Here is a 27,751-nt window from a genome sequence, read left to right on the forward strand (position 1 = left end):
ATAATAATTCTAATAACAAATTCTTTAAAATCAGAGTATAAAAGCAATATTCTATCTAAAAACATACAGTGTGCAAATCGCGGTTAACATCCTAAGATAGACTTCTATTTGAGAGTGATTTACTTTATGGAGAGTCGGGGGGTATGCTTGTCGGAAGAGGTAAGCATTTTGCACTAACTGAAGCTTCCGAACCTGGTACAAAGGTAGCCCCATGTAGAGCGCATTACAGAAATCCAAGCGAGAGGTTACCAGCGCATGTACTACTGTTTCAAGGTCCTTTTGGTCCAGACAGGGACACAGTTGGCATATCAGCCGAAGCTGGTACCAAGCACTCCTGGCCATCGCATCCACTTGGGATGATAACTGTAGAGATGAGTCCAGGAGTACTCCCAAACTGCGAACTCTGTCCTTTAGGGGAAGTGTGACCTGTCCAGGACTGGATGGCAGATTTCCCTGCCTGGGCCTGGGGCACCTATCACGAGTACCTCTCTTTTCTCTGGATTCAACCTGAGTTTGTTTTCCCTCATCCAGCCCATTACTGACCCCAGGCAGGCATCCAGAGGAGAGATGCCTTCCTTAGTCACTGTCTCAGTCGGAGACATGGAGAGATAGATCTGGGTGTCATCAGCGTATTGATAACACCGAGCTCCATGCTTCCGGATGATCTCTCCCAGCGGCTTCATTTAATGTTAAACAGCATGGGGGACAGAATGGCGCCTTGAGGGAAGCCAGATGTCAGCTCTCTTTTACGAGAGCAACTGTCCCCCAGCCTCACCGACTGGAGCCTTCCTGAGAGATAGGATCGGAACCACTGGAGCGCAGTGCCCCCGATACCTAAATCTCTCAGGCGTTCCAGAAGGATACCATGGTCGATGGTATCGAAGGCCGCAGAGATGTCCAAGAGCACTAACGGTTACACTTCCCCTGTCGCTGCCCAGACGGAGATCATCAACTAGGGCAACTCCGTGTCCCGCTCTGAAGCCAGTTTGAAATGGGTCCAGATAATCGGCTTCATCCAAGACAGCCTGGAGTTGGAAGGCAAAGGAGATCTAGGCACTAAACTTCTATTGATGCAGCCTAAAATTGCATTGGCCTTTTTAGCTAAAGTCTTTGCTTCCTGGGTTGCTTCCAGAGAGAAACATCCCTGCATTCAAACTGGTGGGAAGGAAGGGGGGGAGCTTTTCCAACATGTGAATGTGTGAGACAGTGAGCCCCCCCCAACATCCCTATCCTCCCTCCCAATGCAGGACTTACGGAAAGGAGGGAGGGTCGATGGCCGACTTGATGACGCCGGCGTAGATGGCCAGGATGGAGAGGATGACGCAGCCCAAGAAGACCAAGGCGAACTTGTTGACGTACTTGACGCCCACGAAGACCACGGTGGCCATGCAGGTGAGGACGCATGTGCCGTAGACCCGCATGTTGTTCAAAAGGGCGGCCGCTTCCCCGCTGGCGTCCTCCGCCTTGAAGATGGCCATCGCAGGGAAGATGTAGGCCTGAGAGAGGGAGAAGGGCAAGGAAGCATGCATCAGGTTACCTATCTCTCTGGCTTTTCTTCACGAACGAAAATTCAGGAAGGACTCATGGTCCCTCGCTTTCTACAAGCAGCGCGTCGATGGCTAAAAAGGCCAATCCGGGATAAACAAGTCCGGTTGCAGAAAGCACAGCAGAATGTCACCTTGGGTGATGTTTCCCGGTTGTGGTTCTTTCTGTGTTGTCGTTTCTCTTCGAGACCCGTTCGGTGTGAGCTTTCAAAAGGGTACCTATAGTATCACCATATAACCCACCCCATACACTCAGGTCCTCTGGCGGACGTTGACTCCAGTCAGCCAGGGCTATCTATAGGTTGGCAACCATCAGCCCGAGGACCTTTCCTTCAGCCGCCCCAGGACTCAGGAATGGCCTTCCAGAAGGGCTTTGACAGCTGAACACTGTCTGAATTTAAAAGAGCATTGAAGACCAGTCTCTCCTGACAGCCTTATTATCTGGATGATTTTTAAATTATGAATTTTAAATCATGAATTTTAGATATGGATGGTTTTAATAGGCGTACATCTTACTGGTCCTTTTAAATTGATGTCTGTTTTAGCTGATGCCTGTTTGCTTGTTAATTGTTGTTGTTCACAGCCTTGCTCAATGAGGAGAGGCTGGTAAGAAAGAAAGAATAATAATGGTCATGGTAATAGTAATAGTAAGAATAGAATGCAAAGATATAGCTGTAGAATCCGTTCATAGAGAGACCCTGCTGTACCTTTGAGACTAAATGAAAGAAAGAAATTGGCAGAGGGGCTCTCCTAGACTTCAGTCTACTTCCTCAGATGCATTTGGATGCAATAATCATCATCATCATAATAATAGAGAGAGATCTTGTAGCAGCACCTTTGAGACTCACTGAAATAAAGAAGTTGGAGCTTCTTTCCTAGACTTCAGTCTACTTCCTCAGATGCATTTGGTGGAGTGGAAAGCCAGGGACAGACCTATATATGCCATTGGTATGTGAGGATGCCAATACAAAGTACAAATCCTTCCTGTATGGAAATGAGGTTGCAATTCAGTGTTGGCCATTAGTGCACAAAGAGATAGGAAGTTGCAGACCTGGCAGAGAAGGAGGTGGAAGGAGGACTCAGCCCAAGACTGGATTATTTGCAGCTCAGCACTTGGGTGAGCCCCACAGAAACCCTTGGGGAGAGAGAGGGCCTGGCCTGGCCAGGGACCCAGATGGGGTTCAGGTGGGATCTGGGGGTTCAACCAAAAAGAGAGGCACCAGCAAAGGTGCAAAGCCCCCCCTCCCCCCGATTCCAAGACAACTCAGCTGCATTTCCCATTAATCCCTATTACAATTCCAGCAGAAGTCCTCAGTTTAAAATGCTTCCATAATGGCCTTCATTGTAAGAGATAATAATTTTGGGGAAATAGGAAAAGGCAGGGACGACCGTAGGACAGGTGGACAAACCCCATCCCGGGCGCCAGGACAGCTGCCCTTGAGTCTGCAGGGCTGGGGATGATGGGACGGGTGGTCTCGCATCCAAAGGGTCAGCATAAAGCCAACCTGATGGACAGAACAACAACAGATGCAAGGGCCTGAATGCTTATGGGTTTGTTTGACTAGAATGGAGCCTTTGGATGAATCCCATGGATTCAACGGGACTATTCTAGTCTGGACTAAAGTGGATTGATGCTAATCCCGCTCTTTCAATCAATCAAGGAGAAATCCATCTCTGCTGAAAAACCAGCTTCCATGCAAAAGCAGGGGGAGGCTGCCAGGTGCCAAAGTCAGTCCCAGCCCATAGAAAGAAGGGGTTTTGGGGGGATTCAGAGCAAAATACCTTGTCTGATCTTGGGAGCTAAGGAGGGCCAGGCCTGGTTGGTACTTGGATGGGAGGGATGGCAAGGAATGTCAGGTGCTGCTAGACTATAATGTTCAGAAGAATGCCATGGTAAACCTCCTCTGACTATCCATTGCCATATGAAATTCATGGGATCATCCTAAGTCAGCAAGTGACTTGGGCACACATGCTACTCCAAAGAGGAATGTGCATGGATGCATGAAGTGATGCGCCTCAACATCATTCTGCAATCTAGTATTTGTTGAAAGTGCATTGCCTTTGTGATTGGGGTGTGCAATAGGCTGGCCAACGTCCTGGCCATAGATTTCCTTACATTGCGCTTCAAGGAGGCCTTGCTGCCAACTTTGGGGGGCTTCAAAGGTGGGGAGGAGAGACCAAGGGCCCAGAGATTATGAGGGCTGGGGGCAGTCCAGTGTTTGTGGGTGAGAACATGAAAGGAGAAGGGCATAAATTGTCCTAGAAAGACTACTAGGAATGCAGGGGCACATGCATTCATGGGGTGCATCTACAATGCAGAATTAATGCTCTTGGATACTGCTTTCACTTCCATGACTCCATGTTATGGAATTCTGGGACTTGTAGTTTTGTGAGATATTTAGCCTTCTATGACAGGGCACCCACAACGAACTACAAATCCCAGGATTCCACAGAATGCTGGCATGGCAGTTAAAGCAGTGTCAAACTGCAAGAATTCTGCAGTTTGGCAGGAGACATGAGCAAAATCTTGGCTGCAAGACTTAAATCCCAGCCTAGTCATTCTCCCCAATGACAAGTGCTGGGTTCCGGAAAGATTTGGGGATAAATTGCCCCCTTCTGCCAGGACTCAGCCCCTCTATCACCTCCACAGTGTCTTTTCATTGGGCTGCCATGAAACCCAAATTCCTCCTTCAATTGCTCATTTCTGCAAAATGGATTCTGCTAGGAGATCTAAGAAGAATGGAAAGGGGCAGCCAAATCTCACAGAGGGATAAGAAGCACTACAGAGCACTGGAAACGTGGCTGGAGGGCAGTTGGGAGTGAATCGAAATGTGGTTGTTGTTTTTGTTGTGCTGCTTTTAACAAGTCAAGGCAGGACATTTTCTGGGTTGTGTGGAAGTTGCATGTGCCTCTGTGCCGAAGGGAGGCGGCATTGGATTTGCACGCCGCATTTCTGCTGCTGCTGCAGCCCATGTCCCTTGCAAAAAGTGCCACCTGTGCCCACTTTCCCTCACAACTCACCAGCAGGATCTCAATGGTGCCCAGAATGTACATGGCACCTGCAAAAGTGGTGCCCAGGTAGAAGCAGAGACCCACGGCGCCCCCGAACTCTGGGCCGAGGGAACGGGAGATCATGTAGTAGGACCCGCCGGCTGGAAATGCATACAGAGAGGGAAAAGAGAGGGGCAAAGAGGGGGCATCAATAAAACCCAACAGCAGAAAGGCCCTCCTTGCTGACAAAGCAGCCCCCTGCTGCCCAGCCACCCAAGGGGCTTACCAGAAGTCCCTGTGTCCCCTGAAAAGATTGTGACCCATCTGGGAAGAGCCCCCTTCCTCCCACGGAGGCACCCCTTCCCTTTCTTGGGAGCCACTTGCAAGCATTGGGCAACACATCTCTAGGAGGAAAGCATCCCTTCTGGGGATGGAGGTCTTTGCTAATGATGTTGGTTAGTAGTGGAATGGCAGACCGCCAATGAATAACAGGTGCTCTAGACTGTATTTCAGAGGAAGGAAGTAGCAAAACCACCTCTGAGGGTTCCTTCTCTAAGAAAAATTCTTAGAGGCACCATACATCGACGGGGGACCTGAAGGTGCACACATACACACATGCTCCACTGGACACTTGGAAGGGCTTCTAAGTGGACATGGTGCTTGGAAGAGTGTCCATCCAACCATCCACCCCAACCATCCACAGCAGAGAAGGAGGAGGAGTAAGCGACATATGCAGCCCCTTGTCCTGGTTGGTGGGCTGGGGGTTCATTCCCCCCGGTTGCCATTTCCCCAGAGTAAGCCCTGGATTTGTGTGTTTGTGGGAAAGGACTCCCTCACTTCAGCAGTAGCCCTATGCCATCTGGGCACATGCTCTTTGCACCTCCCAGGGCATGGATGCCTTTGCTCAAAGCCGGACCAAAGGAAAACCCTCCCCACAAGCCCAAGGTGCTTCAGCAGAGCCTCCATCAACCCCAGGCCTTAAAGACCAACCATACATCATTGCCCACCCAACCAACCAACACCAGCCCTCTACAGACCTGGCACCACTCCGTTGGTTGCAATGGCACTCATGGAGATGGCGGTCAGCATCGTCTGTGGGGAGAAAAGGAAGAGGCATTGGAGGGGGAGCATGGGTTACAAGGACCCAGGGCTGCCTTTTCCCAGAGGGGGGGTAGGTCTCCTCCTGCGCATGGGAAGGCACACTGGACACACTGATGGCTGCTGGTGGTCTTCTCCAGATGGAAAGGGTAGAGGGTAGGGAATGGAAGGGGTGGGGTTGGATGGCCCTGGTGGTCCCTTCCAGCCACATGATCCCATGAAGCCCTGAATGCATGGAGGAAAGGGAGGAATCATGGAGCCACAGAATCATGGACATGCGCCCCCCCCCCCCCGCCATACATTCGAATTCCATTCTGCCATGCAGGAAGACACCATCAAAGCCCTCCTTATGGCAGATGGCCTTCCAGCCCCTGAAAACCTCTAGAGAAGGAGACTCCACCACGCTCCTTTGAGGCAGTGACATCTTTCACTATCAAATTGCTTTGACAATCAGGGAACTTTTCCTAAGGTTTAGGTGGAATCTGTTTCCTTGGAATTTATGAAATCCTAGAATCCTTGACTTGGAAGGGACCTCAAGGGCCAACCATTTGAACCCCTTTCTGCCACACAGGAAGACACTATCAAAGCCCTCATGGCAGATGGACACCTAGCCTCTGTTGTAAAATGCAGGGAGGCATATAGTTTGGGTGAAGGGCAAGGGGAGAAGGGCTATGACAGAGTGACCCCCAGCCAAGAAAGAGGGCTTCCAGTGAGTGGCGAGAGAGAGCCATGGTGGCTGGCAAAGGGTTTGTGGTCAAACAGAGGAAACAAAGACTACCCTCTGGAGAAGGAGGATTGCTCAGGCTCCAAGTCCCTGCTTCCCCTTGAACCCAGACCCCTTGGTGCTGGGATCTTGCCCCTCTGGAAGGGTCCCAGGTCACCCACAGTTGTCCTAGAAGTCACCCATGTTGGGATGGGGGTGGCAGTGGCAGTGGCTGGCAACGCAGACCCTTCTCTGGCTCCAGGGATGCTTACTGTGGCCTCTTGCCATCCCTGCTCCCTTCCATTCAACCATGGGGATGATGGGTGGCCCAGCCCCATAGCATCTGGGTCTTTATCTGCTCCAGGTCCAACGATGAGCCTGAACCCAGGTCAACCTGAAGACAGTGCAGGGCATGCCCTCTCTTTGCCCATTTGCTCATTTGTCTGCAAAGATCTTCTCAGACACCCTAGCAGTCATTGCTGCCCTTGGCAGGGTGACCATAACCAGGGCCTTTGGCCAGGATCTGGAAGTGGGCCGATCGCTCATCCTCCAAGAAGCAGCCAGGCGGGACTTCCATGGCTCAGGGCTGTCGCTGCCGGGAGTTGCCCCAAGACAGATGGGCCAAGCAGAGCATCTGGGCCAGGGAGCACCTAGAGCGGCCCAGCGGAGGAGAAGGAGAGCGGCCGGGATTAATCGGCCGTCCTGGTTGGGTGACCAGCTGCTCTCCCTGCTCCGCCACCCAGCCAGGCAGGTGCATCCATTCTCAGCCAGGCAGATGCCTTTGGCTGGCAGTGGCTGAAGCAAGGAAGTAACTGGGCAGCCCACAGGGATATAGGTAGAGAGGAGGGATAAACCAAGGGCCCTGCATCCCCAAATTTCTAGCATTGTAAGGAGTGGCACACTGAAAATCCTTCACACCTAGAATGCCTCTCTTTGCTGCATTTTCATATTCCCTCGGTATCTTTGCCTGCCTCTTTTCTTTGGATGCTTAAACTCAGGTCAAGATCTTGCATCAGGAAACATCTCTGCAGAGACACAGCTGCAAGGTCTCCCAATACCACCTTGCAAAACCCTGCATCTTTGAAATCTCCCTTTTCTTCCCAATGAAGCCATTTCCAAATGGGGCAGTGATTAAGGACGTCTTCAGGCCCCTCCAGGCCGAGGGTTGCACTGAGACAGGCATCCCAAAAGTGGGATCCAGTCTCAGCTGCCTGCCTCTGCTCACGTGCCCCATGCCCAGGGCTGGCCCTTTCTCCAGAGCCTTGGAAATGGATGCATTGGGGGCACTATGAGGTAGGACTTGGAGAGCACTTTGGTCATTGCAATCATGCAATGACTGTAAATGTGAATTGGAAGAATTATGGTGTTGTATATCAGGGTTAGGACACTTATGGGGCACAGTGCCAGCTTCTGTTTCTAAATGCTCAATTGAAGTTTTTCATTTCTGCAGCACTAGAAATTGTGCAGAGTGAATGGACATTTCATTGGAGGGGCAGGATTCTTCATTGGGGGCAATGCCCTCCTTTTTGTCATTGTCCTCCCTCCATGGCATCCTGGGCAGGTGTGCGTCCCAGTGAAGGTTAATCCAGGAGGTGGGCATTTCAAAGCACCATGCTCCCTGTGGCTGAGCGTCCCAGAGCATTAGACCCACAGAACTGCAGAGATGGAGAGGCCCCAGGTACCATGTAATCTGACTCCTTTCTGCCACTGGAAGAAGGGGGGGTCAGATGTCTGGAGTGATTCCTCTGGTTTAACCGAGAGCGCCTCCCCATGTGCTACCCATCTCTGCCCCAAATGTCCAGAAGCGACTCACGGCGGAGCAGCAGAGCAAGACCATGCAGAAGGACTCCATGATCCCAGAGATGCCCACAACCCATGTCAATCGGAGGAAGAGGATGACGCCAAAGATGTTCTGCAGGCAGGGTAAGTAGACACCCATAAAGGTGCCCATTCGAGGAGCCTATGGGGGGAAGCACAGGGCGGTGAGAAGGAGACAGGTGCCAACCCCCCCACTGCCCCAAATTCCTCACATGCACACCCCACACTCTGTGGCATCTTCGTGGCCCCCCAGAATGAGAAGCAGCCCCTTGGCACAGAGAGAGTGCCTCTCCCACCTCTCCCAACACCCGTCAATGGTCAACCCCCCAAGACCAGGCTGCATTAATAATGGGGCAGTTGGTGCAATTGCAATGGGTCAGTTGGTGCAACTGCAATGGGGCAGTTGTTGCATTTGCCATTTGACAACTCAGGGGCCCAGAGCTGAAGGGGAAAGGATGCAATCAGTTTCCTCTCCTTCCATAGTCCTTTCCCAGATCTCCCAGTGTTTCTGTCACCCCCCAGATTTTGTGCATTCCTTGAGTAATTGAGTCAAGCTGCATAAGTCCAGGCTGCGAAGCCTCACTGATGTTTCAAGAATGAACATGGCTTCCCCATGGGGACTCTATCTTTGGTTTAATTCAGCAGCCAATTCATTCACTTCTGTGCTGCTGTTCTCAGAATCGTCCGCACATGGGCCAAAAGGGACCTCTGTTTTGGGGGCTGCTCCAGGAGACCCCAAATGCCTCTCTCTGGCCCAAGAGGCCCAGGCCAGCTTCTCCCCTTGTAGGCCCCCCAAATGCAGCCTCCCTGACCCCCAAGCCCCCCACCGCACACCTTGACCGGCTTCTTCTTGGCTCCATCGTTGTTCTCAGCCTCTTCGTGCTCCCGGCTGCCTTGGGGCAGGTTGGTGTAGTTGGCCAGGCCGCTGAGTAAAGAGGACACCATGGGGCTGGTGTCCATCTCCTCCTATGGGGCCGAAGGAAAGGAGGATGAGTTGTGGGGGCAGGACTGGGGGCTTCTTCCCTGGAGGACCCTACAACCCACCACCAGCTCCTCTCCATCCTTTGCCCCATGGCTCCCTTTCCCACTCTCCCATGAGCCGCTGTGTGGGTCCCACAGCCCAGACCTCGCCTCTGTAGCCATCCTGGGTCATTCTGTGACCAGTAAACAGGGCTGGTGCCAGCCTCTGGCCTGGCGTGGGCATGCCACAGCCCAGCATCCTTTGTTTCTCCTTCTTTTTAAGGCCTCTTTCTATTCCGGGGCTGCCAGCTGAGCTGGTCCACAGACGCAAGTGTCCCTTCTGTTTTATTTTTAGTCTGCGAATCTGTTGCCCTTTCCTGCAACGAAAACGGGGCTCGCATCCAAGGCATGTTGCATTCAGCACCAGGGCAGCAGCAGAAGCCAGCTCCATTTTTATTGGGTTTTCAGTCATACAGGACTAAGCAGGTTTAAAAAGCAAAAGCCACACATGCTCCAAGCATTTTTGGTGGTTAAAAAAAAGTATTACCAAATGTTTGGGTTTTCCTTTTCTTGCTTGAACATAATTGGCATCTACAACCTGCTGCAAAAGTGTTGGAATAACAGGAATGGGGGGAAGGAGCATGAGATAATGGTCTAAATGGCCATAAAGCCATAAAGGCTATCTAAGGCAGGGGTGGGCATGGCATGGACTACAGCTCCCAGCATTCCTTGCCACTGCCTATGCTGTTTAATGGGGCTGATGGGAGTTTCAGTCACTCAACCACAATGAAGGCTAGTGGCTTCCGTTTTGCAAAGACCGGTTTTGAGTCCTGCATTTAGGATCAGGGCCAGCTCCCATTTTAAAAAAGCCAAGCAGGCAGAAGCTTTCAATGCCAGTACAATACCAACTGTCTTTTAAACTGTTTTAAATTAATGTTTTTAATATGACTGCTTGTTTAATTGTTTATAAATGTCTGCATTATTCATTCTTGGAGCTCTTCTTCTGCTTTAACTCACGCTGTGAGCTGCCCTGGGTCCCAGAGAGGGAGAAAGGCAGGATGGAAACAAATGAAAGAAAGCAGGGGTTGCCAGGTGCAGATGCGATGCCCTTGTGCCATGAAGCTACCTACAATCTCTGCTCTCCCTAGTTGCTCACCTGCGGGCAATTTAGGCCAGGGCCAAGTGACCACCAGCCCACCTAGCCCTGGTCAGTCTGCTCAGGCGGTCAGCCGCTCTTCTGGGCCTCTCAAGGAAGGAAAGCTCTTCTAGCCCATCATCCTCTGACAGATCCTATGACCTGGGGATGCTGGGGACTCAGCCCTTGGGTTACTGCAAACCTGGGCTTGTTCTGCCCCTTAAGCTTCACCCCTCTGCTTCTATACAGAACTGCCTTTTGGGGAGCCATGGGCAAGGGGTGGCCCCAAGGATCATTGGCCCATTGCTTGGCTCTGACCGGCAGCAACTCAGATGGCCTTTCCCAGCACCCTCCAATGAATCCTCCTTTGTGCTGGAAGGGCTGCTGGAGGGACCCAGGACCATCTGCATGCAAAATGGGTCCTTGGCCCTGAATACATGCCCTGGTCTCTTGTCCATCCCACCCCAGACCCACTGCCCCACACATTGCTGACCTCAAAGAGAGCCATGTTCTTCCCATCATACTCCTTCGCCTTCTCCAGGTCGGTGCTGTTGATGAAAGGGCTGCTCTCTTTGGGGTTGCCATCACCTGCAAAGGGGCAAAAAAGGTGACCTGGGTGAGCTGCCTGTGGCTGTTCCCTTGGCCCTCCTTGTTGGCAGTGGGATCCCTCCCTGGAAAAACAGAGCTTGTGCCCATTCGTCTGACCCAAACCCACCAAGGAATCGGTGCCTCCATGCATCTGACTGAAATGCACCCAACATTGACACACTTGGCATTTCCCCCACCTTCTTGAACGCCTACAAAGAGGGGTAGCAATAGGGTTTGTGTGTGACAAAATGAGGGCACTGCAGCCCAATGTAAACATTCTCCCCTCCCCAGTATGATCCAGTGGTTAGTGCTGGATTATGATGCTAAAGACCATGGTTCAATTCCCAGTTTGGCTATCCAAACCACTGGGAGACCTTGGGCAAGTCACTCTCTCTCAGCCTGTGAAGATGGCAATGGCAAACCTCCTCCGAACCAATCTTGCCAAAAAAACCCCAAGATAGCTTAGCCTTAGGGTCACCATAAGTCATAGAATCATAGAACCATAGAGTTGGTAGAGACCCCAAAAAGTGCCCTGATCAAGTCCAACCCCTTCTTCTTCTGCCATGCAGGACCTCACAATCAAAGCATCCCCACTGACAGATGGCCATCCAGCCTCTGTTTAAAGTCAGACACAACTTCAAGGCATGCAACAACAACAATGATTTTTCCCCTTTGGTCCCCAAATTTCTAGCATTGCAGCAAATTAAAACTTAAGTTGAGCATTAAGTTAAGCATGCAGTGCCCAAAGAAATAAATAAAATAAATAAACTTTTTATTTATATGCCGCCCTTCCTTTGATCAGGGCGGCTTACAACATGTTAAAAACAACAGATTAAAATACACATAAACCAACAATAAAAAGCCCCATAGCCCAACCTCTTGGCCACGAAAGAGGAGGGAGGCCCACAGGATATTTATTCGGGGAATGCCTGTTGGAATAGGAAGGGTTTAAGGTCCTTCCTAAATTGGGCCAGGGTAGTAGACGAGCGGAGCTCTGTGGGCAGCGCATTCCAAAGGGCTGGGGCAGCTATGGAAAACGTCCTCCGAGAAGTGGAGGCTAACCTAGCCCCAGGCACCTTCAGTAGCTGCTGCCCAGTCGTTCTGAGGGTGCGAGGCGGAATGTACGGGGAGAGGCGGTCCTTTAGGTATCCTGGGCCCAAGCCATTTAGGGCTTTATAGGTAATTACCAACACCTTATATTGAGCTCGGAAGCGAATGGGCAGCCAATGGAGATCTTTTAAAACCGGTGTTATATGGCTGGTCCTGGGAGCGCCAGTGACCAGCCGGGCTGCCATGTTCTGCACCATTTGCAGCTTCCGAGTTTGGTATAAGGGTTGCCCCATGTAGAGTACATTGCAGAAATCCAGTCTCGAAGTTACCAGAGCATGTACAACAGTTTCTAGGTCCCTCTGGGCCAGGTATGGGCGCAGCTGGCGAATCAGCCGAAGCTGATAACAGGTGCTCTTGACCGTCGCATTCACCTGAGCAGTCAGGTGAAGCGACGAGTCAAGAAGCACCCCCAGACTGCGCACGGAGTCCTTCACAGGGAGCGTGACCCCGTTCAGGACAGGTGGAACCACCGCCATTCCTGGACCAGGAGAACCTATCACTAGTACCTCCGTTTTCTCTGGATTCAGCTTGAGTCGGTTTTCCCTCATCCAGCCCATTACTGACTCTAGACAGGCCACGAGAGGAGAGACGCCATCCTCAGTCACTGCATCAGTCGGAGACATAGAGAAAATAATCTGGGTGTCATCAGCGTACTGATAACCCCGCGCCCCATGTCTCCGGATGATCTCTCCCAGCGGTTTCATGTAAATGTTGAATAGCATGGGAGACAGAATGGCCCCTTGAGGGACCCCGGTTTTAAGGGGCCTCTCGTCGGAGCACACGTCTCCCAGCTGCACCATCTGGGACCTCCCGGAGAGGTAGGAGCGGAACCACTGGAGCACAGTGCCCCCGATCCCCACCTCTGCCAGGCGAGGGGGAGGGAGCGGGACCAAGGGACTGCAAGCACAGGAAATACAAAGAGGTGTGTGTGGCTGTGATTTCTTCTGGCCTTAGAGGGAGTGAAAGGACAGGCCCAACGCCATCGGCCCGGCCTCCCCCCACCATTCCCTTCTCCTTTTGTGTCGTGTTTTTTAGATTGTAAGCCTGAGGGCAGGGAACCATCTATTATCCCCTCTGTTGTAAGCCGGCCAGATTCCCAGTGATTGGGCAGCATATAAATAAATCCTATTATTATTATTATTATTATTATTATTATTATTATTATGCCGAGCAGACATTGCACACCAACTTCGCTCTTATGAAGCCATCACACTGATGCGCCTCCCCTGCGCAGGCCGAATATGTAACACCCAAGGAGGCTTGGATTTGCAACATCCATGCTCCTTCCACCTGTGGAAGTGGCCCTTGTCCCTCCTCCTTAGGCCAGTTCCTGCCATCTTAGGAATGATAAAATAATAGAACCACAGAGTTGGAAGAGACCTCAAGGGCCATCCAGCCCAACCCCATTTTGCCATGCAGGAAATATTTAAACATGGCTATCCTATCACCTCTTCACCTTCTCTTCTCCAAGCTAAGCATCTCCAGCTCCCTGAGTCTTTCCTCATAGGGCTTCATGGTTTCCAGACCCTTCACCATTTTGGTGACCCTCCTTTGGACACAGGGCTCCAGTTTCTCCACATCCTTTTTGAATTATGGCACCCAGAAGTGGACACAGTGTTATTCCATTTGGGGTCTGACCAAAGGAGAATACAGTGGCACTATAACTTCCCTTGATCTAGACACTATACTTCTATTGATGCAGCCTGTTGACTCATGTTCAACTTGTGGTCTATTTGGACTCCCAGATCCCTTTCACACTTAGACACAAGACTCTCCTAGACCAACTGTTAGTGGACTATGGAGAGGCGATACGAGCAGCAAAGAATTCGTTCTATGGTGCTCGTGTCGCGTCCGCGGAGTCGCGTCCAGCAGAGTTGTTCAGGGTAGTCAGGGAGCTAACTCAGCTCCCTCCTGCCCTGAACCAGATCCTTGAACCTTCTAAGGCCTGCTGTGACCAATTTAACAACTTCTTCGCGGATAAAACTTCTCGGATAAGCGAAGGTCTTGACGCCGACATTCAAGCAGAACCTAGGGTAGAGGCATCCAGAGCCTCCGTGGACTTTGTTAAACTGGATCGGTTTGAGTTGGTAAGTACCGATGATGTGGACAAGATCCTCGGAAGTGTTCGGAAAACGACCTGCTCTCTTGATCCCTGTCCCTCGTGGCTAGCAGCCCAGGGGGGACCGGCAGTAACTTCACTGTTATGCCGGATCATTAATACATCCTTGAGGGAAGGGCAATTTCCATCTGATCTCAAATTGGCCACTGTAAAACCTTTATTAAAAAAGCCCTCCCTCGACCCCCTGGTATATAATAATTATCGGCCAGTCTCGCTGCTGCCATTTCTGGGGAAGGTGATCGAGAGAGCGGTTGCAATCCAGCTTCAGTCGGTCTTGGATGAAACGGATTATCTGGACCCATTTCAAACTGGCTTTCGGGAAGGTTATGGGGTTGAGACGGCCATGGTCGCCTTGGTCGATGATCTCCGTCTGGGCATCGACAGGGGAAGCGTGTCCCTGTTGGTGCTCTTGGACATCTCAGTGGCTTTCGATACCATAGACCATGGTATCCTTCTGGGGCGCCTGGCAGAGGTGGGAATCGGGGGCACTGCGCTCCAGTGGTTCCGGTCCTACCTCTCTGGGAGGTCCCAGATGGTGCAGCTGGGAGACGTGTGCTCCGATGAGAGGGCCCTTAAAACTGGGGTCCCTCAAGGAGCCATTCTGTCTCCCATGCTATTTAACATTTACATGAAACCGCTGGGAGAGATCATCCGGAGACATGGGGCGCGGGGTTATCAGTACGCTGATGACACCCAAATAATCTTCTCTATGTCTCCGACTGATGCAGTGACCGAGGATGGCGTCTCTCCTCTTGTGGCCTGTCTGGAGTCAGTAATGGGCTGGATGAAGGAAAACCGACTCAAGCTGAATCCAGAGAAAACGGAGGTACTAGTGATAGGTTCTCCTGGTCCAGGAATGGAGGTGGTTCCACCTGTCCTGAACGGGGTCACGCTCCCTGTGAAGGACTCCGTGCGCAGTCTGGGGGTGCTTCTTGACTCGTCCCTTCACCTGACTGCTCAGGTGAATGCGACGGTCAAGAGCACCTGTCATCAGCTTCGGCTTCTTCGCCAGCTGTGTCCATACCTGGCCCAGGAGGACCTTGAAACTGTGGTACACGCTCTGGTAACCTCGAGACTGGATTTCTGCAATGCACTCTACATGGGGCAACCCTTATACCAAACCCGGAAGCTACAAATGGTACAAAATATGGCAGCCAGGCTGGTCACTGGTACTTCCAGGGCCAGCCACATTACACCGGTGTTAAAAGATCTGCATTGGCTGCCGATTCGCTTCCGGGCGCAATATAAGGTGTTGGTGATGACCTATAAAGCCCTAAATGGCTTGGGCCCAGGATACCTGAAGGACCGCCTCTCCCCATACATTCCGTCCCGCACCCTCAGAACATCTGGGCAGCAACTACTTAGGGTTCCCGGGGCTAGGCTTGTCTCCACTACCAGGAAGACATTTTCCATCGCCGCCCCGGCCCTTTGGAACACGCTGCCCATAGAGCTCCGCTCGGCTACCTCCCTGGCCCAATTTAAAAGGGATTTGAAGACCTTCCTTTTTGGTAATGCATTCCTCGACTAAGATGTCCTATGGACCTCCTTCCTCTTCACTGGCAAGGGGACTGGCTAACTCGGGGCTTTTCTGTGTTTTTATTGTAAGGATATCGATGTTTTTAATGTATTGTTTTTAAAGTGTTGTAAACCGCCCTGATCTGTGGAAGGGCGGTATATAAATAAAAATTTTATTATTATTATTATTATTTATTAGATTCATTCAGCCAGGTGTCCCCCATAATCCTATATCTGTGCATTTCATTTTCCCGCCCTAAGTGCAGTACCTTGCATTTCTCGGTGTTGAAAGGCACTTCCAAACCATTGGGCATCCACTTCTGCTGCCCATTACAAAATCAAACCCTGCAGGGGCTTCCAGGTGCTTTCAAGGCTCCCATCCATTGATCTGGGCAGTGACTCATTGCACAGGGAAGCAAGCCAAGCAATGCCAGGACCAGGAGTTCCCTCCTTCAGAGGAGACCTGCATGCCACTTGCTTGCTGGCACAGGGGAGACCCCAGTTGCCCTGGGAAGAAGAAGGGAGCCCTATGGGTTTCGGCAGGAGAAGGAGGAGGCCTGGCAAGACAGATGGGTCTCTTGCAAGCAGACAGGGAAGGAGCGCCTATGCCCTGGGATTCCCATCCCCAGAATGGGACTCAAAGTGGCACCCAACAATATGACACCAAAAGCAAAGGCTGTAAAATCATAAAACCAGGTCAGCCATTCAAGTGGAAGTTAAGGAAAAGTCCGGTTTAGAAAGATGAAGGAGGCCATGTGCAAACAGATCCCCAACACCCAGCCGGCAACCCCAAAGGCAGCCAAGATAGAAAAGCCTTTCTCTATACGTTCTTTAACCTAAACCATGGCCTCTTTTAATAACGTCTGGCAAAATCAACTCTACTTAACATCTCTCCTGAAGTAACTTGTCTATTATTCCTCTATATCTTTTCTCCCTGTTGCGCCTTTATCTACGCAGTTGCTACTGGCCACTCTACACTGAATTTCTCCAAAGAGTCGTCTCTTAATTTCTGAGACAATTTTTGAGACAATGTACATACGAAACTTTAAAAAAATTGAATTAGAGATAGAGAGAGGATGATAGTAGAAAGAATAATCTATAAAGTCACCAATCTTAAAATATTATAGAGATTAAAAGGGGGGGGGAGAATGATTAAAGGAAGTTGATAAGAAATGAAAGGGAGGAGTGGAAGTCAAGGGCTGACTGAGTCAGTTGGACAATAGATATATAATTGTAGTAGATGGAAGTTGTTGTTAGAGAATAGTTAGTAAGGAATTAATCAATGGCTTAAAGTGGCACAGTGGTTCAGTGCTGCCTGTCCTGCAGCCACTCGCTCCAAACCATAAGGTTGCGGGTTCAAGACCAGTGAAAGGGCTCAAGCTGGATTCAGGCTTGCATCCTTCGCTAAAACGAATCCCCAGATGGTTTGTTGGGGGCAATGAGCTCACAGTGTAAACCGCTTAGACACTGTCAGTTCGGTATGAAGCAGTATATAAATGAAGCTGTTTGTTTGTATGTAGCTGAATGTGCAACTATTTCTATTTGCAAAAATCAATAAAATTATTGGGGGGGGGGGGGGAGAGAAAAGTCTTCCTCTGCTGGAGAAGGAAAAAGGGGAAAGGGGCAGTTTAGCAAACACTCTCCCCAGCTCTAGAACAGAGTCCTTCCAGAGACACCAGGGCAGAGGCACCCCTTTCTTCCACCAGAGCCCATGCCTGGTGCCAGATATCCATGCCCCTCCATCTTAAAATGATTTTATGAGATGCAGAAGCCTCTTGGCTCCTGACTTTCCCCCAAACAGCAGCCAGTGGCCATTTGCGGTTTCTCCTGTCTTCTCCTTCGCAGCCCTCTCTCTCTCTTGCGCATGCTGCCCACTGCCATTGCACAAAAGCTGATCCCACAACAGGGATCCATGGCAATGCGGAGGAGGGCTGGCTCTGTGTGTGTGTCTTGGGGAGCAATGGTCCATCCTCCTGATTGGACAGGTATAGGAGGGGCCAGGCTCCAAGGTGTTATTTGGCACAATTCCAGGCAGGCAGCTGGAAAAAGAATCAGAGTCATAGAATCTTAGAGTTGGAAGAGACCCCAAGGGGCCATCTAACCTGACCCCCTTCTGCCATGCAGGAATGCACAGAGTCCTAGAATTGGAAGGAACCCCCAAGGCCACCCAGCCCAACCTTATAGTGCCATGTAGGATGACACCATCCAAGCCCTCCTCCCTGGGACAGATGGCCCTCCAGCCTCTGCTTAAAAACAGCCTCCAAACATGGAGACCCCACTAGCCTCCATTGAGGCAGCAGCATCTTCCACTGTCGAACAGCCCTTACCCTCAGGAGGTTCTTCCTAAAATTGAGGTGGAATCTCTTTTCCTGCAGCTTTCATCCATTGCTCCATTGGGTCCTAGCCTCTGGAGCAGCAGAAAAGAAGCTTGCTCCATCCTCAGTGTGGGATCCCTTCAAATACTTAAACAGGCCTCCCAGTTCAGAAGGGGAAATAACCCCCTCACCATGAACCAAACCTGTGGATTTTTCTTCTGATCCTTCAATGCACATCCAAGGGCTCCAGGATCAAAAATATTCCAGCAAGAAGGGGCTACTCTGCAGCTCAGGGCCAAGTGACCATCAGCTCTCCTAGCCCTGGTCAGTCTGCTCAGGTGGTCAGCCGCTCTTCTGGGCCTCAGGGAAGGAAAGCTCCTCTAGCCCATCATTCTCTGCCGGATCCATGAGCTGGGGATGCTGGGGACTCAGTTCTAGGATTCCTGCAAACCTGGGCTTGCTGTGGCCCTTAAGCCTCACCCTTCTGCTTCCATACAGAGCTGCCTTTTGGGGAGCCATGGGCAAGAGGTGCCCCCCAGGATCTGGGTGCCGAAGGGGTCACCTTTGGCCCATTGTTTGGCCACTGGTCCAGATCCAGCAGAACACACTTCAGTGGCATTGCCCAAGGTGCTCAGGCCCACTCCCCTCAAAATACCTCAGCACTTTGGACAACCTCTTTAATGTTTAGAGTACAACCCAGAAAGCGTTCCACATCCAATGGGTACCAGCACCGCCAGCTGCCACTGAGATGCAGAGAGCCAGCTGCTTCCATGGCAGTGGTCCATTTGGGGATCAAGAGCCCCAGCCTGGATTTGGGGCACCGGTGGAGAGCATGCCATCGCTCCTCTCAAGGAAGAGCCCAGAAATGCAAGCTCCAGGAAAAGAGATATTCGGAGGAACTGCCTGATGGTCAGAGAGGGTTGACAGCGGAAGACACTCCTTCCTTGGAGATTTTGGTGGGGTTTCCTTCTTTGGAAGAGGTCTTTAAGCAGAGGCTGGATGGCCATCTGTCCATGGGGGGCTTTGATGGAGAGTTCCTGCATGGCAGAAGAAGGGGGCTGGACTGGATGGTTCTTGAGGGACCCTTCCAACTCTGTGATTCTACGATTTGCCAGACCTCTGTCCTTTATGCAAGCAAGCCAGGATCCTTCATCATGGAAGGACAGGAGTGTCAGAGGAGGCACAGGCCCAGATTTCATGCCCATCCCTGGCACCCATTTTGGAGCGGAAAGAGCCAGGCGAACGGTGCCTCCGCGATGGAGACGGACGCGCCAAGTACAGCCAGCCGGATTGAGGGAACAGTCGATGCATTACTTTAATTGCTAACATGCTTTTAAAAAAATCTAATTCAATTATGTTTAGGCTGCTGGAAGGGGAACTTTTTAAACAATTAATTTCATTTTTAATTGGTGTTCCAATTTATGTAACATCGCTACACTAATAAAAGCCCCACCGAAATGGAGGTGGAAAATGCTTCTCCACAGTGATTTCAGTCCTTCTATTGCCAACCAAAGAGGAAAAAAGACACGGAACAAGTAAAAAGCATTAAGGAAGAAGATCAAGGGAGAAAGGCAAAGGCGACTGCGGAACATAAAGAAAACAAAAATAATGCCCACGCAGAATCTAGACAAATCCAGCCCAGACAATGAGGAAAGAGAAAGAGTAAAAGCGTTCTCATATTTGGGAGCAAACGTGGATAGAAATGGAGACTGCGGCCAGGAAATGAGACAGGGATGAAGAATGGGAACAGTGGCTATGAAAGGACTAGAAAAGGTCCTAAAATGCAGGGAGGATATACAACGGAGCACAAAAAACTTTGAATGGTACAACCATTGTATTCCCTATCACCACGGATATGGATCTGAGAGCTGGACAGTTAAAAAGCAAGATGGAGGGGGGATCAATATATTTGGGATGATGTAGGGCTGGGGAAGAGGGCTGAGGATCCCATGGACAGCAGCCAAAGGGATAAACCAAGGGGTCCTAGAGCAGATCAAGCCTCAACTATCTATCTATCTATCTATCTATCTATCTATCTATCTATCTATCTATCTATCTATCCTTGAGATATATAAAAATAGTAAAAAAGTTTATATATCTATACCTATATCTTGATACCTATAGAAATAGTAAAAGAGTTCTCATACCTGGGATCTAGCATTAATAGAAATGGGGACTGCAGTCGGGAAATCATAAGAAGATTAAGAATGGGAAGGAGAGCTATGAAAGAACTAGAAAAGGTCCTAAATGCAAAGATACACAACTGAACACAGAAGTGAGAATCACACAAGCCATTGTATTCCCTATTATTGCCATGGATGGATGTGAGAGCTGGACAGTTAGGAAGAAACTCCATTCCTTGGAGATGATGTGGGGCTGGAGAAGAGGGCTGGGCATCCCATGGACAGCAGCCAAAAGGACAAACCAAGGGGTCCCGATCAAGCCAGAAACCTCCCTGGAAGAAGCCAAAATGACCAGACTGAGGCTGTCGTACTTTGGACACATCAGGAGAAGGAAGGGCTCCTTAGGAAAAAAGAACAACAACAACAACAACAACAACAACAACAACAACAATAATATTTATTTGTATACCGCCCTCTGGCAAACCAATCCGGGCGGTTAACAACAGTAAAATATAAAATATGACAATTAAAAACCCTTTATCCCTCCCCCCCTTAAGACAGTATTAAATAGTATAACATATTAGAAATGCTAGGAAACCTGGAAGGAAGGAGGAAGAGAGGAAGGCCGCACACTAGATGGATGGACTCTATGAAGGAGGCCATGGGTATGAATTTGGAGGACCTGAGCAGAGCAGTGGAGGACCGGGGGTCTTGGAAAGGTCTCATCCAGAGGGTCGCCATGAATCTAGATCAACTCCAGGCCAGTTAACAACAACAAAGAAAAAGAAACAACTCCATGGGAAAGCCCCCCCAAAACCCCTTCTCTTCCTTTCCCCTTCCTCTTTCCAAAATCCACTTTCCTGGGATGGAAGAGGCGCCTGAATGTGGCAAATGCAGGGAGACCACCTGGATGCCAAGAAGACCACCGCTCCTTCCAAGTTGTGACTTGTTGGGTGCAGTCTTTCACACTTTAAACAACCAACGAAGCAAACGAAGACAGAGAAAGACTTCTGCAGCCATCTGCGCATATGTCAAAGTGCCCAGTGGTGAAATTCATAGGTATAATTTGTCATCTATGATTTCCTCCTTGCAGCTGTAGTCATTGCAATCCCCATTTGGAAGGAGTGGGACGCATTTGCAAATATTATTGCAAATGAACTACCACTTACATCATAGGGCTCCATCCACACTGGAGAAAAAACCCAGATTGGCACCACTTTAACTGTTTTCTGGCTCATAGCTATGGCATTCTGGGAGTTGGAGTATGTTGTGGGGTCCAGAGCAGTGCTCCTCATCTTCTTTCTCCTCACCTTCCCACTCCGTTGTTCCCTCCGTTCTGGTAGTCAAGGTCTGCTGTCCCAGCCCAGGATTTCCTCTGCCCCATCCCGGATTCACCCCTTTTCACTTGCTGCCCCTCACTCCTGGAACCTTCTTCCCCCGCGAGACACAAGAGCCATCACTTCTTTAACCAGCTTCAAAACGGAGTTGAAGATTGTCCTGTTCAGAGAAGCCTTCCCAGGCATTGCATAATTGTCACTTGCTATTTGATGTTCTTTTGATGCCTGTTTTATTGAACCATTTCCTGTATTGCTATGTATATGTATTATCCTACTAGAGAGGCCCCTTCCCCACCCCCACTCCCTTTGTGTCGTGTCTTTTTAGATTGTAAGCCTGAGGGCAGGGAACCGTCTAATTAAAAAGATTGTATGTACAGCGCTGTGTAAATTTACAGCGCTTTATAAATAAAGGTTATTATTAATAATAATAACAACAACAACAACAACAACAACAACAACAGTGTGGATGCAACCTTAGTTGCACAACCATCCTATGAAAGTTGGACCTGGAGACAACAAAGCCCATGAGGCTGTGTCAATGGGCAGCATTCTCCGCTCTGGCAGGCAGGAGCATCTGGTCCATCATGCGGCCCTGGATTGATGTGGGGCAGGGGTCTTCCCCCACACACACCTTGCAGCCATTCATGGCAATGCTGTCTCCTCTGGAGCCATGCACTGAGTTCCTGCAGAAGGGAGGCAGCTGTCAGACTTGTAATTTCTCCTTGCAAGGACACCGGTTTGCCGGAGGGACCGCTGGGCCCAGGCCTGACAAATGGCCCTGACAAGTCCTACACACACACACAACACACACAAAGACACACACACACACACACAGGCTTAATTGTTCTCCAGTCCTGGGGCTTCAGTGTCCTCCGAGGACAGGTGCCAGCCTCTGCTCTGCCAAGGCCATTCCTCAAAGTGGCAGCCGAGCCGCAAGGGCAGCCAAGGCAGCTCTTTCTCTCTGGTTCAGGGACCCAGATTTTGGGGGGGTTGGGGGTTGGTAGAAAGCAAGGGCTGCTCGGCAAATGAGGCCACTGAAGGCAAAGAAGCAGCCCTGCCTCAAAGAGAAGGGACCCCCAAGGGCCATCCATCCCAACCCTCTGCTCAGTGCTGGGTCCCCAGGTAGAGCATCCCCAGAAGCAGGTAGGGTTGTCCTGCCTCTCTTGGAAGACCTCCAGAGAAGGAGACCCCACCAGCTCCCCAGGCCTTTGGCTCCATTGCCAAACCGCTCTCCTTGTCATCCTGGAGTTGGAAGGGACCCCCAAGGGCAGTCAAGTCCAACCTCCTTCTGCCATGCAGGAATACATAGGATCCTGGAGTTGGAAGGGACCCCCAATGGCCATCCATCTAGTTCAACCTCTTTCTTCTGACATGCAGAAATACATAGGATCCTAGAGTTGGACAGGACTCCAAAGTCTATCCAGTCTAACCCAATTCTGCCATGCAGGAATACATTGGACCCTAGAATTGAGGGGGACCCCCAAGGGCCATCCAACCCAAACCCATTCTGCCATGGAGGAATACATGCAGAGTTGGAAGGCACTGCAAGGGCCATCCAATCGAACCTCCTTCTGCCATGCAGGAAGATACCATCCCTGGGACAGACGGCCATCCAGCCTGTGCTTTAAAACAGCCTCCAAAGACGGAGACTCCATCATGTCCCTCTAATGTTCAACCCATTCGGACTGGTCCTCCCTTTCTGGGGCATCAGAGGACAAACCCTCTCCCTCTTCCCTGGAAAAGCAGCCCTTGAGGGGTTGCTGAAGAGCGCTGCCATGCGCACCCCTCCATCTTCTCTCCATTAGGTTCAACATGCCCAGCTCCTTCAAGCTCTCCTCATACATTTTCTTCCCCATGCGTCTCAGCGTTCTTGCTGCCCTTCTCTGAATCTGCTCCAACTTGTATCCTTCCTAAAATGAGGTGCGCAGAACTGAATGCAGGGCTCCAGTGCAGAACATACTGGAACTGTGGCCTCCCTCCACTTGGGAACCATGCAGGCTCTTCAAGGAGAGCAGAAGGAGCATTGTAGGGCCTTTGGGGCTGAGGATCTGATTCCCAGACTGACCCTTTCCCCCTCTGGGGAGACGCTCTGTATGTTATGGGGGTCTGCTTCAGGATTTCCTATACCTGCCCCCATAACCCCAGTGGATGCTATCCCGCCCCACAGCCCCAATGTCTCAGGGGCAGATCCAGACAAGGAGGAGGTTGCGCTCCTTCAAGGGGTCACAGATGCTGCAGCCATAGGGATGGACAAATGAAGGGACTGTATGGCAGGGACGTGTACGGAGTGGAGCCCTCTCCCCCAGTTTGTGGCTTAGACCCAGGGCTGGATTAAGACAAAGCGCGGGGACCTGAACACTTTGGAGCATTTTAACCGCATTGCATTTCTTTTCATTTTGGCTTGAGTGTGTGTTGTGTTGTTTGCCTTGAAGTCGTTTCCGACTTAGGGCAACCCTAAGGAGACCATTTCACAGGGTTTTTGTGGTCAGATTTGTTCAGAGGGGATTTGCCATGGCCTTCCCCTGAGGCTGAGAGTGTGACTTGCACAATGTATTCAACCAGTGTGTTTCCATGGCTGAGCAGGCATTTGAACCCTTGCATCCACAGCCATAGAGCCAGCGTGGTCTAGTGGTTTGAGCATTGGCTTGCGACACCGGGAGGCTCACAGTTCAAATCCCAGCTTGGCCATGTAAACCCACTGGGTGACCATGGGCAAGTCACACTCTCTCAGCCTCAGAAGATGATAAAGGAATCGAGGAAATGTCCCAAGAAAGCTTCATGATAGGTTTGCCTTGGGGTCTCCATAACTCAGAAATGACTTGAAGGCACACACTGGGACCCAGAGTCATAGTCCAAGGTGCAAACCCTCCATGGGTTGGCTCACCAATGTGCCAGTGATAAATATATTCCACAGAATAACAGAATCATGGACTCCTGGAGCTGGAAGGGACTGCAAAGCCCATCATCTCCAACGCCTTGCCATGCAGGAATGCACAGCTAAGGCACTCCAGATCATCATCATCATCATCATCATCATCATCATCATCATCATCATCCCTGTCAGGCTTAAGAGACCCCCGCATCCCATCCCATCCCATCCCATCCCATCCCAGTGACTGTGTCTGTTTCTTTGGGAGCCTGTTTCCATGCCTCCTACACTGTATTTTAACCAGTTATGTAAAACGTCAACATTTGTTTTTCAAGGCTGAAGCCAGAGGCGTCTTGCTCCAAGGAGAGCAGATTTTTGCACCCATCTTTGCAAAGCGAGCAGAAGGGTTGCCATGCAGGTAAGTAAGTATTCTGCCAATGCAGATGCACTGCAGGATTAATGCAGTTTGACACTGCTTTATCTGCCGTGGCTCCTTGCTATGGGACCCCAGGATTTGTAGTTTCGTGAGATATATTTAGCCGTCTGTGTCAGGCCAGAACAAATTACAAATCCCAGCATTCCATAGGATGCAGTTAAAGCAGTGTCAAACTTCTGCAGTAGAAATGCAGCCATAGTCAGAATGCAGTTAAAGCAGTGTCAAACTGTATTAATTCTGCAGTACAGGTGCAGCCATAGTCAGGACTAACCATTGCATTTTAGCCTGAAAACCCCACAAAATCCTATGGACTCTGGCTGTGAAAGCCTTCGACTCCACAATTGCATTTAGGCCTGCGTTTCGTTTATTTGTTTGCAAAAGAAATAACCGAGGCCCCTGTTACTGGTCTGAAGCTCTTGCATGGAAGTCCAGCCCAGTCTGGTCTGCCTGTTTTGGGAACACTTCTCTCTCTGACGGTGTTTGATAACCACAGAATTCCCCACAGATTTGGGAGCGGCGGCTGCTGTCGCTGATGCCGAGGCCGCCTGACTTGGACTGCAGTCCGTTCAGCCCGGCTCTGTCTCCTCTGAAAGGCAGCAAAAGACATACCCGAGGCCCCTGTAACGCATGCCTTCCTCAAGGATGCACCTGCGCTGTCAGTTGTACGGTTGCACCTTTCCTGCTCTAGATGCCGTGACTCAATGCTATGGGATCCTGGGGTCTGTCGTTTTGTGGGGTATTTAGCCCTCTCTGTCAGAGAGCTCTGGCGCTGCAACAAACCACAAATCCCAGGATTCCGTAGGATGGAGCCGTGGCAGTTAAAGTGGTGTTAAATTGCATTATTTCTGCAATGCAGATGCAGCCAAAGACGCTATTCCGAATCCTCTCGCTTGCACCAACTGGTCTCAACACCTAAGCAAATCACATTGATTTGGAAGGTCTACTCTAATCAGGATTACCCACAGACAAGCATGAAGAGAAGCCCCATTGAACCAGTTCTTCAATGGCAAGTGAACACTTTTGCATAAATCCAAGGGGCGCAGTGAGCCTATCTAGTGTGGCTACCTCCAATAGGGTTAAAGCAAGTCAGTGCAATGCTCTTGCTCAGGTTTAGCAGGCCTGGTCCTGGTCCTCAACCCCAGCCTCAGACGCACCAACCCACAACACAACCCACACATCCACACATCCTCTTGGTGTCCTGTCCTGGGAGAAAGCCAGTCCTGCACATGCTGCCATCCATGCACAAGGCACCCCAAATCTCACCACAATTCAAGAGGGATGTGGAGGAGCTGGAGCCATGTGTCCAGAGGAAGGTGGCCAGAATGGTGAAGGCCAAAGGGATGGCTGAGAGAGCTGCTGGGACATTTAGCCGGGGAAGAGGCGGTTCAGAGGTGATACGATACGATAGCCGTGTTTAAATATTTGAAATCTAGACAATGGAGAAAATAGAAACAGTTCTCATGCCTGGGATCAAACATGGATAGAAATGGAAGAAGATTAAGAAGGGGGAAGACAGCTATGAAAGAACTAGAGAAGGTCCTAAAATACAACGGAGCACTGGATAGTTAGTATATGATCAATCAAAATTGGACGGGGACTTTAAAACCCACATGATTAGGAAATCAATATTTCGAATATGGGAGAGATATAAAAAGAAATTCCAAACTGGACATCTCCCAACGAAGCCTTGTTTTGGAGAGAGGTTTTAAAGGAGGACAGCTGGGTGACTTATGAGAATATAGCAATGCTAGCGAAAGGGAAAAGGAGAATGAAATCCCAAGAAGAGCTGCAAAATGAGGGTTATGTATGTAATTGGTTCGCCTACACACAACTAAAAGAAAGGTTCGTAATGGACAGTAAAACTATGGGAATTGGATCGGTAGAACCAGAATTTGACAAGATACTGGAAAACAAACTGCTAAATTATATCATTTGATTAGGAAATATGAATTAGAGGAAGAAACTGTGAAGGAATATATGGTTAATCGGGCGAGGGATCTAAACGATCCTATAGAGATGCAATCCTGGGGGAAACTGTGGCAAATCAAAGCAAAATATACACCGAGGGAAGGGAAAACCTTTACAGATCAATATACAGAGCGTACCTGACACCTTTCAAACTATCTAAAATGTACAAGAATAAGAACAATGTCTGCTGGAAGTGTAAAAAGCATATAGGAAGTTACTTACATTGTTGGTGGCTTTGTCCTAAATCTAAACTATTTTGGGGAAATATACATAACAAACTGAAAAAGACATTTGCATTTAAAGTTAGAGGTGTACCTTCTGAGTATAACGGATATGTGGAATTTAGAGAGAGAGAGAAAGCTCTGTTTTATATGATTATAGCGGCAAGAATGATCTTTGCAAAACTCTGGAAATGGAGAGGATCCCCAGAGAAGAAGAGCGGAGGAAGAAGGCGTTGGATATGAACAAGACGGACAGATGCACTGCTTTGCGGAATAGAAAGCCTTAGGAAACTCTGACAAGGAACGGAAGCCCTGGGGAAATACACGCAAAGAGAGTTAGTTAAAGGGAGAGTGACATATAGTTTTTAGACATGGTTAGAAGATAGAGGAAGGAAGTGTACATAGGGGACATTGCTAGTTAAGATTAGTAGATGTATAGCTATATGGACACAGAGGTTAATAAGTTTATGGAAAAGACTCCTAGAGTGGAGATATAGTAGTAGATAAGTAAGAGTTAGTACTAGATTATTATTTAAAGATATGGGGAAAGTTCAGCAAGTATAAGGAAGCGTAGAGGGAATATATAGTAGGTTCAATGTATGCGATAGATATAAATGGTATGGAATTTGGTGAATCTTTTTGACTTCCAGTGTTTCATTTTTTCCCCTTTTGTATGAATTTTAAAATCTAAATAAAGTATATTAAAAAAAATACAACTGAGCACAAAAGTTAGGATCGTAAAAGCCGTTGTATTCCCTATTATTGCCATGGATGGATGTGAGAGCTGGACAGTTACGAAAGAAGACAGGGAGAAACTCCATTCCTTGGAGATGATCTGGGGCTGGAGAAGAGGGCTGGGGATCCCATGGACAGCAGCCAAAAGGACAAAGAAATGGGGTCC

The 27,751-nt window shown here is 49.8% G+C and overlaps 1 protein-coding gene across 3 annotated transcripts in view; it reads right to left on the minus strand.

Moving 5' to 3' along the window:
- SLC12A5 (solute carrier family 12 member 5) overlaps nucleotides 1-27,751 on the minus strand; it is a 151,862-nt gene that overhangs the window by 41,152 nt on the left and 82,959 nt on the right. For all 3 annotated transcript variants that reach the window (XM_089513382.1, XM_089513381.1, XM_089513380.1), the window contains exons 2-7: nucleotides 10,743-10,837; nucleotides 8,989-9,120; nucleotides 8,150-8,296; nucleotides 5,573-5,627; nucleotides 4,566-4,696; nucleotides 1,255-1,496 (exon numbers count right to left, since the gene is read on the minus strand). In XM_089513382.1, the coding sequence (XP_089369508.1) occupies nucleotides 1,255-1,496; nucleotides 4,566-4,696; nucleotides 5,573-5,627; nucleotides 8,150-8,296; nucleotides 8,989-9,120; nucleotides 10,743-10,837 (802 nt within the window). The remainder of the gene's footprint in view (nucleotides 1-1,254; nucleotides 1,497-4,565; nucleotides 4,697-5,572; nucleotides 5,628-8,149; nucleotides 8,297-8,988; nucleotides 9,121-10,742; nucleotides 10,838-27,751) is intronic.

This window comes from Sceloporus occidentalis, unplaced genomic scaffold, assembly GCF_023333645.1.
Source record: "Sceloporus occidentalis isolate IW3139 unplaced genomic scaffold, rSceOcc1.0.p SCAF_3, whole genome shotgun sequence".
Taxonomy (NCBI): domain Eukaryota; kingdom Metazoa; phylum Chordata; class Lepidosauria; order Squamata; family Phrynosomatidae; genus Sceloporus; species Sceloporus occidentalis.